The sequence below is a fragment of the Lytechinus variegatus genome, chromosome 1, assembly GCF_018143015.1.
Source record: "Lytechinus variegatus isolate NC3 chromosome 1, Lvar_3.0, whole genome shotgun sequence".
In the NCBI taxonomy this organism is placed as follows: domain Eukaryota; kingdom Metazoa; phylum Echinodermata; class Echinoidea; order Temnopleuroida; family Toxopneustidae; genus Lytechinus; species Lytechinus variegatus.
In genome coordinates, this window is record NC_054740.1 from 30,292,982 (window position 1) to 30,305,673 (window position 12,692).

At 37.9% G+C, this 12,692-nt stretch overlaps 1 protein-coding gene across 1 annotated transcript in view; it reads right to left on the reverse strand.

The window, feature by feature from the left end:
* Window positions 1–12,692, reverse strand: part of LOC121430250 (kynurenine/alpha-aminoadipate aminotransferase, mitochondrial-like) — a 37,042-nt gene that overhangs the window by 10,350 nt on the left and 14,000 nt on the right. Inside the window, 2 exon segments of the mRNA XM_041627531.1 lie at window positions 3,173–3,288; window positions 12,076–12,150. Coding sequence (XP_041483465.1) covers window positions 3,173–3,288; window positions 12,076–12,150 — 191 coding nt within the window.

Sequence of the window (12,692 nt, forward strand, 5' to 3'; positions counted from 1 at the left end):
ATGTCATCTTTTTCAAAAGTCACACTCACAATTTTATTTTTCTTTTGTGAGGACACATGACAATTTGACATCTATGTCACATTTTAATCGGTTGGAAACTCAGCCTGCATATAAATATGGGCTGGACTGTATATGGAAAACATGTGCTATAACAAGATCGTTCAGTCTCCAATGGATTTATTATACCCCTGAGTGTAAAGGCTCTTAGGAGAAAACTGGTAGACTTCTGATGTGCATGACATATGGTAGATTTGTCTGTAACTTGTCACCATCTACTGACCAGCTGCCAATTTAAGATGGAAATATCAAGTGATCCCATCTTTCAAACAGCCATTACTTTCTCCTCCCTTGTTAAATTATTGTTTATTCTTTTAAACTTTAACAACTATGTTTTCCTTATTTACCTTCTTTCACAAATATGATTTAATTACAGACGTTAGTTTCCCTTAATAAAAGGGCGGTTACACCAGGTAGGTGTTTCATAAAGCTGTTCGTAAGTTACAAACGACTTAAAGCACGACTAGTGATCCTTTCTTGTGCTACGTGATATATCCCTATGTAGCTGACTTATGTATAAGAACATGTTCCAGTCGTTCTTAAAGTTGTGTGTAACTTTACGAACAGCTTTATAAAACACCCACCTGAATGTTTTAGCAAGCATATGCCAACACATGCAGGCCATGGCAAGCAACTTTCTCTTAACATACCATTTCTTGACTTGGTATCAAGAATTGCCTTTTTTTTAACACAAATGATTCTTCATATAAAGTATATGAATTATTGATATTTTGTGTTGTTCACAAAATGCAATATTTATGATATAAAGAATGGAATGATTAATATCAAGAAAGGGGATTAAAGGAGAAACATGGTGGTTATACAATCTGTCTGCACAAGATGGCCGCAAATCCAGGTATGATGGCCCCAGAAGTTTAATTTACTAATGTTTGTTCAACCATTTTATACGCCCTCTGTCAAAAATAACTTAAAGAAAGAATCTAAAACCTAATACCAAATCATGATCACACAGCTTAAATAAGTTCAAATAATGACTGATCTTTTAACATCTATAGGTAAACTTGATTCCGATTTGTTGCTGCATGGTTTGAGCCCTATATTGATGACATGAAACAGAAGACTTGTTTATTCAAAACTGTTGCTCATTTATGCTTGAAATCGTAGCATTGTATGTCTAGTAGTAAGGGCAGTGGGTTCATGATTGTGGGATTGAGTTTGAATCCCAGCTCAGCCATTATCTCCACTTTTAACCAAATAGGCCAAAAAGTAATGTCTGCCATCTAGGTCAGCCACTAAAACTTATTAACTTAGATGTACATGTAAAATATTTCCTATGTACCAAAACAATTTATAGATATGCGTTAACACGGCAGAAAGTTTCACTGCTGTGTTCTTATGAGAGTTATTTCAACAGAAACAGAAAAAAGCAACAAGCCTTAATTAATCACCATCTTAAAAAAAATCATTATTTAACTATCTCTTATACAAATATGCTAAAATTTATTATTACTAACTTGGTTTTAGTGTCAAGCCAGTTTAATGACTGATTCTGTAAGAAAATCTTTGTCATCAATGCTCACATACAGAAAAAAAAGACATAAATTAAAAGATCTCTAGAATATCATTTCATTTTCCTTAATCAGTATCATATTACATAATTACACCAATAACCTCCAACAAACTAACCTTGCCATAGAAACTGGATATTCTTTTCTCAGAAGTACATATTTCCTCATTGCTACAAATTAATTATCAATCTGAAATATGACAACCTAGCTCTCAGATTACCTACCAGTACATAAAATTCTCATTATCATGATTTTTGTAAAATATTAATGTATCTCTCAGAATTCTTATTATAGTGATTTGATGACATATATTAATACCTCTGTAGTTTCTATCAGCACTTCATAACACAGTAACCTCAACTTGAACAATGAAAACAATCACATGATACCGAGTCAAAAAGTTTTACTTTTTTTACAGAATGAATATTGGTATGACACTGATTCTTTTTCTGTTCTTAATTTTTGTTAATATATAATTTTTTCTTTGTTCTGATGAGCTATATACACATCTTAGCTTTGTAGATTAAGTGTAGTGGATGAGCGGAGAAGTATGATTTGACATTGGACGTTGAGCTCCGATATTTGAATTCCACTGCTCATGGTACAAATACAACATTGACACTGACATCTTTTGGCAAGACATTTTTCTTCAATTGCCACTCTCCATCCAGGACTCAATGAGTACCTGACATGGTTGAGTATTGGTCATTTTGATAGCATGACTTTGGAAAGGGTAATATCGAAGTGCTACGAGTTTCATAATGTGATGAATGCAAAGATGGGTTATTACTTTCATTCATTATATCGTACTTCATATTTTCTAGTGTCATGTAAAGAATTATGAAACACGAGTGAAATCCAAATGGTCGTAGCTATTGACAATATTGATGAAGCTGGTTACACTTCGTAATTCCGAAGGTTCGTAATTCCGAAACACGGAAATTGCCTATACCTCAATGCTCTAATCCGAAAATGTAAAAGGGTTCGTTAATCCGAATATTTGTGGCATTATTCCGAAGGTTCAATAATCCGAAAATGAAATAAAGTTTGATGTTCTGAAGGTTCGTTAATCCGAAAACGAAATAAGGTTCGTTAATCCGAAAACGAAATAAGGTTCGTTGTTCAGAAGGTTCGTTAGTCCGAAAACTAAATAAGGTTAGCTAATCATTTAGTTTTCGGACTAGCGAACCTTTGGAATTACGAACCTCATTTCTTTTTTTTGATTAACGAACCTTCGGAATTACAAACCTCACTTCGTTTTCGGACTAAGGAACCTTCGAAATTACGAACCTCATTTCGTTTTCGGACTAACAAACCTTCGGAATTATGAAACTTCAGAATATGCGAACCTTCCGAATAACGAAGCTTCGGAATTACGAATGTATGCGGATGAAGCTTGCTTTGGCCGATATGATATTGATTTGACAGTCCCATTTATTTTCTCCTTTCTTCACTGCTATGTTTCTTAAACTACCCCTCCACCCCCCCCCCCCCATTTTCAACCATTTTCAAACATTTCTCATCTAATCTGCAATTTTCGTGTTTTACTAAATAATTTATTCCCCTCTTTCTCTCTATTTTCTTACCCCTCTTTCTTACTATCTTCTGGATCCCATCTTGATAGAAGCTGTTCTAGATGATCTGGATTCAAACCTTCACCGTCTACATTAACAGGGATAATGTCTGCCCCAAGTGGTTCCATCTGCATTTGAACACAACACGTGAAATAATTATGTGAATGTTATCTTCTTCTTAGAATATGAATTGAGGGTTTTATTAGTTGTAGTTTGATCAATTACCATTTGTGAAAAAAAATTATAATAGGTAGTATGGTCCAACAACTTCTAATGCACAACCTATGCACATATCTAAGCATTTTGCAGATTCTGCACGTACTGTGCCCTATATCATGGTATTTAATAGTGACTTTTGCTTATATATTTTTTGACAAAAAAGAGAAATTATGCAATCACTGAAATCATTAAATTGGAAATATGAAAGAAATAACAAATTCATTGATTTTCATGTAAATAATGAATTTTGAACTTTGAAACATGATCTCTTCCAATCTCTCATTATTCCAAATACACAAACTTTAAAAGAAGAAAAGGGAAACAATGACAAAATATACTCTGTTGCAATTTTCAAGAATAATAACACCTGATCAAATATACAATTAGTATACTTAAAAAAAATCAATTGGCATGGTGGGATAAGAAACTAAAAAAAAATCACCTTTTATAGACTGTTAGTAATTAAATGGTAACCAAAATGTATAACTCTCAAGATTTGGCCTAAAACATAGTAAGCTTTCATAGTAGACAGAGGCACATTTAAAAAAAGTTGCAATAAAAAACAAATATAAAAATTAATTGCAACCTGATTTTCAACATATTAATAACAATTATTTGGGACTTGTGATTGACTAGTTGAATTGAAAGCAACTCTTGGTGCAAAGTGCAAAAGGCCGAAGAAGAAGTGCATCACAAGGTCAGCACTATATACATGTAAATGTAAAATTGCAGTACGTTTACAATCTGTAGAAATCTACAAGTATGGATGCAAAAGTAGACTTGTTTGTATATTTTCACTTTCATTTTTTTTATATCAAGATCACAGAAATAACATATTCCAATCCAATCCAACATGAATTTGATAAGAAAATCACTGGATATCTGATTCCATGCCATCTCAAAAACAAATTAGATCAAAAGCCGTCAAAGACAAGACAAAGACAAGAGCAATCACTCATCTTCTTTCCATTTCTCTATCCTAAGTGGTGACCACAATGTCCTTAAACTCTCAAGTCTAATTATAACATTAATCAAAACACTTATGAGCTTTCACATGCAACAGAAATGCATTACAATGGCCAATTAGCCAATCCAGAGGGTGGCACGACATAATGCTCCTGCAACATTTGGTCTGGTCTTAATATCTCAGAGGGCATGGGATTAGAGCTGGGATTGTAAATAGTGTTTTTGGTTCATAATAAAAGTTTTGGAGGCTTAGTTTACGCTTTGGATTAATGTACAGATTATCTATCAGAGCAATCGTCACCGGAGCTTATGTCATGGAACTGTCTAGATCTATACATTCTGAGCATGGATATATGGTCATTTGTATTGCTCCTCCTGATATAGCCATTGTGTGTAAGCATGTAAAGCTAGCATGGGGCCAGTTTTATAACTGATTTACACCTATTGTAATTTTGCCAATATTGTAATGTATCAGCAGCCAATCACAATCAAAGTTTCAATGATAGTTTACAACAATAGCAAAGTTACAATAGTTACAAGTCTTTGAGAAATAAGCCCCTGCATATTGCAAACATCCACAAGGGTAATATCATTACAAACAATTTTGAAATTCAAACATTAACTTTAATAAATAGGTCAAAACTCACTTTGTCTATAAAATTATCGGCTGGTCTAAAACCACTTTGTCTATAAACCCACTCTGTTTATTACCACTTGGTCTAAACACATTTTGTATGAAGTATTACTTGGTCTAAATATAATATGTCTAATCACCACTTTGTCTAATCCAACTTCATCTAAATTACCATTTGATCTCATCCGGTTAGCTGCACATGTATGACTAGATCAGTGTAATAAATTCAAACTATCTTTATAGTTTACATTGAAAGTGTACTTCACATAAATTACCATCATCCAAATAACATCATATAGACTTAATCTTTCAAGTATTGCTAAAGAGTCTTGTCTGAACAGACTCATTAGAAACCATCAAAGTTGTTACACTTGGCAAGATCTTCATTGACAAGAGAGGCATAAACCACACAAATAAAGTTGAAATATAAGGTTAACTTCCTTGACAAAATAATAAAATTAAATAACAGGCAGTGAAACTGAGCAGTTTCTTTTTCAGTAGAAATACAATAAATATTTTATTACTCTAATTTATCAATTAAAACAACTTTTAGTATATTTACATAAATACAATACATAGTATTACCCGATGTTTCAGATTTAATTTAATCAATTCAAAGCAGAAAATATAATATGAGGATACATCCTATGATTATGTTGGAAGCATGGCATCAAATATAGAATTTGTATCCTACTCAATGATATTTCATCACTCCAATTCATCATAAAGACAAAAATAAATATATTCTTGTTTGTCCGTCGATGCGACGAGGACCATCAAATCATCCTGGGGTTTGATCATTAGCTTGATGGGTCCGCAGATGGCTAGTCAGGCCAATCTGTGCCCTAAATAGTCTCTGGCAGTGTGGACAGGGAATATTGGCTGCTGCTACAGGGTTGGCAGTCCTTGCCTTCCTGGCCTGCCTGCGGGCTACGGCCACTATGGTCCTATTGGCCTCACATGTTACAGCACCCTTATGTACAGCTGTTCGCCATGCTCCTCTGTCTTGGGCTTTCTGTTCCCATGTGTCATGGTTGATGTTAAAAGACTTAAGTGATTCTTTTAGTGTGTCTTTAAATCGCTTCTTTGGGCCTCCATGAAAGCGTCTTCCTTCCTGGAGCTCGCCAAACAGAAGTTTCTTTGGCAGACGTTCGTCCGGCATACGAGCTACATGTCCTGCCCACCGGAGCTGAGACTGCATCAGGACGGTGTAAATGCTGGGCAGGTTGGCACGAGTGAGGACCTCAGTGTCTGGTATCCTGTCTTGCCACTTGATGCCTAGAAGTTTTCTCAGACAGGTGGTGTGGAAATGGTTCAACTTCCTGGCATGGCGCCGATATACTGTCCATGTTTCACAGCCGTACAACAATGTGGTAAGAACCATGGCCCTGTACACCTTGATCTTGGTTGTTGCCGAGATTCCTCTCCTGTTCCAAACGTTCTTGTAAAGTCTGCCGAAGGCAGCGCTTGCCTTAGCAAGTCTGACATTGACTTCATCGTCAATGACAACGTTTCTTGAGAGTGTGCTGCCGAGGTATGTGAACTTGTCCACCACATTTAGACGTTGTCCGCTTATTGTGATGTTGGGTTCAACGTAAGGCTTTCCTGGAGCTGGTTGATGTAATACTTCAGTCTTCTTTGTGCTGATGATAAGGCCGAAGTTGTTGCAGGCCTTAGAGAACTTGTCAACACTATGTTGCATGTCAACCTCTGTGGAAGCATTGAGGGCACAATCATCAGCAAACAGGAAGTCATTGATAGTGTCAGTTGAGACTTTGGTTTTTGCTTTAAGCCTCCTAAGGTTGAAGACAGAGCCATCAGTCCTGTACCTAAAGCCAATGCCCATGTTTGTGTTGCTGAAGGCATCAGTCAGCATGGCTGAGAACATGAGACTGAACAAGGTGGGAGCAAGGACACAGCCTTGTTTCACTCCGTTGGAGACATGGAATGAGTCAGAGGTCTCGCCGTTGTCCTGAACTCTTGCCAGCATGCCATCATGAAGCTGTCGTACGATGGCGATGAACTTTTTTTGGCAACCATACTTCGCCATGATTCTCCAAAGACCCTCTCTGCTAACAGTGTCGAAAGCCTTGGTAAGATCGACGTAGGTGGAGTAGAGGTCAGCATTCTGTTCCTGACACTTCTCTTGTAGCTGTCTAGCAGCAAACACCATGTCAACAGTGCCACGTGCTTTCCGGAAGCCACATTGGCTTTCAGGTAGGAGGCCTTGCTCAAGGTGTAAGGTGAGGCGATTGAGTAGGACTCTAGCAAGGATCTTGCCTGCGATGGACAACAGAGATATTCCACGATGATTGTCACAAGCTTGGCGATTTCCTTTGCGTTTGTATAGATGTATGATGGAGGCATCTTTGAAGTCCTGAGGCACTGTCTCATGTTGCCAAATTTGTTGAAACAACTGGTGGAGTTTCTTAGACAGGGCCATACCACCTTCTTTGTAGATTTCAGCTGGAATGGAGTCCAAACCCGGAGCTTTGCCACTAGATAATGAATGGATTGCTTTCTGAGTCTCCTCCAAGGTTGGTATGGCATCCAATGTCTCATCGACCGGGACCTGAGGTAGCCTGTCAATGGCTTCGTTTTTTACAACTGAAGGCATGTTCAGTACACCGTTGAAGTGCTCTGCCCATCTTTCTAGAATTTTCTCTTTGTCTGTGATTATAGTAGACCCATCAGCACTGAGGAGGGGAGACGATGATCCTGCGGTAGAGGGACCATAGACTTCCTTCAGGCCATCATAGAAGTTTTTCATGTCATTTCTGTCTGCAAAGCCCTGGATCTCATCCGCTCTGCTACTCAACCAGGAATCCTGCATTTGGCGCAACTTTGCCTGAAGATTGCTCCGCACACTCCTCAGTGTATCTTTCTTAGCTAATGACGTTGGGTCATCAAGATAAGACTTATAGACCCGACGCTTTTCCTCTAGCAACTGCTTGATCTCAGTACAGTTTTCATCAAACCAGTCCTTGTGTTTCCTGGTGCATGGCCCAAGACACTCCATGGCTGTGTTATGCAATGTGTCACGAAGTGCAGCCCATGCATTCTCGACATTCTGGCCTTCCAACGAAGTGGACTGTAAGCGTTGTTCCAGGGTGTCGGAAAAGGACTGTTTGAAGTTGTCGATTTTCAGTTTGTTGATGTCCAGACGCTTTGGCGCTTTCATGCCTTGTGGTCGTCTCTTGGGCTGAACATGGAGATTGAATTTGGAGACGACAAGGCGGTGATCTGTCCAACACTCTGCGCCACACATAGACTTAGTGACACGTACATCTTGTCTGTCCCTCTTTCTTACTATGATATAATCAATGAGATGCCAGTGTTTTGAGCGTGGATGCATCCATGAAGTCCTGTTCCGGGTAGGGAGGTTGAACACTGTATTCGTAATCAAAAGGCCATGCTCTGCACAGGTCTGAAGGAGTAGCAGACCATTGCTGTTGCAGTTTCCGACCCCATGCTTCCCGATCACACCTTCCCAGGAGACGCTGTCATGGCCAACTCTCGCATTGAAATCACCAAGGATAGTGAGTTTGTCAGCATGGGGAACAGCTGTGATGACACTGTTCAAGTCTTCATAAAACTTGTCCTTGGTCTCATCAGGGTTTGTCATGGTAGGGGCATATGCGCTAATGATGGTAATGAATTTTCTTTCCCCACAAAGGGGGAGTCTAACTGTCATAAGGCGATCATTAAAACCCTTTGGAGGACCAGCTAATTTGCCAACCAGTGCTGTCTTCATCGCAAAGCCAACTCCAGACTGGCGTTTCTCTCCAGGTCCACGTCCACTCCAAAAGAATGTATAACCTGCACCTCTTTCACATAGTTCTCCCTCACCTGCCAGCCTGGTTTCGCTTAGAGCAGCGATGTCAATGTTGTATCTTCCAAGTTCACTCGCAATTAGTGCTGTGCGTCTTTGGGGTCTCTCTGAGACATCTCTGTCGAGAAGAGTGCGAATGTTCCAAGACGCAAAGTTAAGATGTGTTGTCTTTGTTTTCTTCTTTCCTTGTTTTCGACCGCAATAGTAGGGCCCCCACCAGATGCGGTATTCTGGTTAGGGTTAGGTGGAGCAGGCAATGTTTGGGATACCTTTTCCAGTCCTCTCCTCATGCCATGGAGGTGAGCAGTGCGTTCCTAAAGAGGGCTGCTCAGTCACCCAGACGGCTGCCGAAATCCACTGCTGCTCCGGTCAGTGCATAGCGACCATATGGCCTGGGCCGCCTGTGTGCAGGATTGCGGCTACGACTGCCAGTGTACCCACACCTGTCGCTACGTCGCGTGCCAGACGCCACAGGACTTGGTAAATGAAGTTGATGAAAGGATGATTGATGACTTGCGCTGTGAATTTTGTTTAAAGTGAAGAAGAGTTGCGCATCGTCGACCTCACTCTCTCGTCCGAGACCATCTGGATCCAGTTGCAAGACAAGGTCAAGACGCCTGGAGATAGAAACGGATGCAGTGGATGACCAAGATATTCTACGTGCCTCATCTTGCCCTATGCACTCCACAGTGCATAAAATATAATATGAGGATACATCCTATGAGGATACATCCTATGATTATGTTGGAAGCATGGCATCAAATATAGAATTTGTATCCTACTCAATGATATTTCATCACTCCAATTCATCATAAAGACAAAAATAAATATAAATAACTTTACAAAGAACAATATATTTGATAAAGTCAATGATTCCTTACTAGTATTTCTTTTTAACCTGTATTTTTAGGATATTCATTGTTGTACTTTAATGATGCTTTCATGGGTACCAATCAAAGTTGAATTTCATGGTTGTTGGATTCTAAGATTCTAGCATAGACTGTACAATAACATTTATAAATTACTTGTTAGCTTGCACAGTACAGATATATTTTTGGCTTGATTTACAACTACAATTACATCAACTACATGATCTCGGCTGTTGATCACACGATCGCGACAAAACTTGGCATGCAAGTTACCCATGGCATAATCTACAAAACTACTAAATCAAATTCTGCGAAAAATCTCATTGCTAATTAATTATGCTAATTTATGCGTAAAATCAAAATTTTGCTTTAATCAACTAAATAATACCCCTAAAATGCTAATTTTTAGTACACAGACACTTTATATGAATCTGACCAAAAGTACAAAAAAAAATCAAAATCATATTCATTTTCTTAAGTATTTTATTGTTTTCTAAATTTCTTATGTATTTCTTTGTTTTTCGACTTTCTGTTTTTAGTGTTTTTTCAATGGAAATTGTCGGGGACTTTATTTGGACCAAAAAGAAGATGGAATTAATTGATTTCAATCAGTAAAAGAAAAAATAATGACACATATATGAATTTTGGCTAAAAACTCTATTTGCATTGGATTTGTACACAAATTCACGTTTTTGTGCAATGTTGGGTCTGCATGCAGTTACAAAATGTTGCGTAATTTCGGAACTGCATACCCGGGGGTCGCAAATTTGGTCTCAAAAGTTGCGCGAGACTTGAATGTAAAAACTCAGTGAACGACGAGGTAAAAAAATTTCGCGCGGAGGATTTATCACAAACAAGTGGAATGCCTCTGGCCGTCTCACCTGCATCACGCGGTTCAATATAGCAGCAGTGCTGACTTTGAATACTACTCTAACTTGCACAAGACGTTCAGTGATACATGGTTACTCTTATTTCCACTTTTTATGAACTAGACCAATAAACTTACAGAGATATGATGGTTATTCAACAAAAAACCCCAACATGGCCAAAGTTCATTGACCTTACATGACCTTTGACCTTGATCATGTGACCTGAAACTCGAACAGGATGTTCAGTGATACTTGATTACTCTTATGTACAAGTTTCATGAATCAGATCCATAAACCTTCAAAGTTTTGATGGTAATTCTACAGATAAATGTACACCCAATTCGGTCAAAGTTCATTGACCTTTGACCTTGGTCATGTGACCTGAAACATGCACAGGATGTTCAGTGATATTTGATTACTCATATGTCCAAGTTTAATGAACTAGACTAATAAACTTTCAAAGTTATGATGGTAATTCAACAGATACCCCCGATTCGGCCAAAGTTCATTGACCCTAAATGACCTTTGACCTTAATCATGAGACCTGAAACTTGCACAAAATATTCAGTGATGCTTGATTACTATTATGTCCAAGTTTCATGAATCAGATCCATAAACAATCAAAGTTATGATGGGAATTCAACAGATATCCCCAATTCGGCCAAAGTTCATTGACCCTAAATGACCTTTGACCTTGGTCATGTGACGTGAAACTCATGCAGGATGTTCAGTGATACTTGATTAACCTTATGTCCCAGTTTCATGAACTAGGTCCATATATTTTCTAAGTTATGATGACATTTCAAAAACTTAACCTCAGGTTAAGATTTCAATGTTGATTCCTCCAACACGGTCTAAGTTCATTGACCCTAAATGACCTTTGACCTTGGTCATGTGACATGAAACTTTAATAGGATGTTCAGTAATACTTGATTAACCTTATGGCCAAGTTTCATGAACTAGGTCCATATACTTTCTAAGTTATGATGTCATTTCAAAAACTTAACCTCAGGTTAAGATTTGATGTTGACGCCGCCGCCGCCGCCGTCGGCGCCGCCGTCGGAAAAGCGGCGCCTATAGTCTCACTCTGCTTCGCAGGTGAGACAAAAATGTAGAGGGGGGGCTGAATCAGCCCTTCGTCTTTTTAGGGTTAATAGTAGTAGTAGTACTACTACTATTACTACTACTACTACTACTACTACTACTACTACTACTACTACTACTACTGCTACTACTACTACCACCACTACTACTAATACTACTACTACTGCGACAACTTTCCTATACTACTACTTCTAACAATAGCTACAACTACTCAGGCCTTGGCTTATGTATTTCCAGAGCAAGGTAAATTTTCTTTATTACAGCACAAATAGAAAAAGAAATGACAAAAAAAATACCCAATGCCACTGAAAGAGGCATTGAGAACAGTGACTCAAAAAATCATCCATGGCCATGAATTTTAATTGTCTCTAATTAATTCAAGCTCTGACTATTACTTCTACTCAATTATATCAAATGCTTACCATTGCTATAGCACCAGAATACAAGGGTACACCAGCCAACACCTTATCCCCTCTTGATATAAGTGCTTCACATGCCTGTATATAAAGAAAATATACATGTATTACAGTCACTCAGAAATTAATGGCTTGGCTCTAATTAACCACTTATCTTCTAAACATTTCTTTATACTTTTTTCAGCAATTTTAAAAGAAGAAATTATTTATCTCTACAGCAGGACTGCTCAATAGCAATACAGGGTTTCTCAGAATACTCAACCGTCATAAAACCGTATCACAATTTACAGCATTTTAAACAATAATGAACTTTTGTATGTGAAATGATATTACTTTGTGTACATCTTCGCAAAATGATCAAAAAGGACCAAAAAAAAGCAAGAAGGAAGAAGAAACAATAAAGAATAACGAGTGAATTCCTTTATACCATTCAGCACAAATAACTCTTAATTGCACAATAATCTTTTAAATGCACTTCTTTCAACAATTAACGTCACAAAAGAAAAATAAAGTACAGTAAATCTATTAAAGGTGATTGTCAGCAGGGGCAAAACACCGAGTATGTGTCTCATTATGACATCACATGACTGTGAAATTACAAGTGTTTATGGAATTTTAAGTAC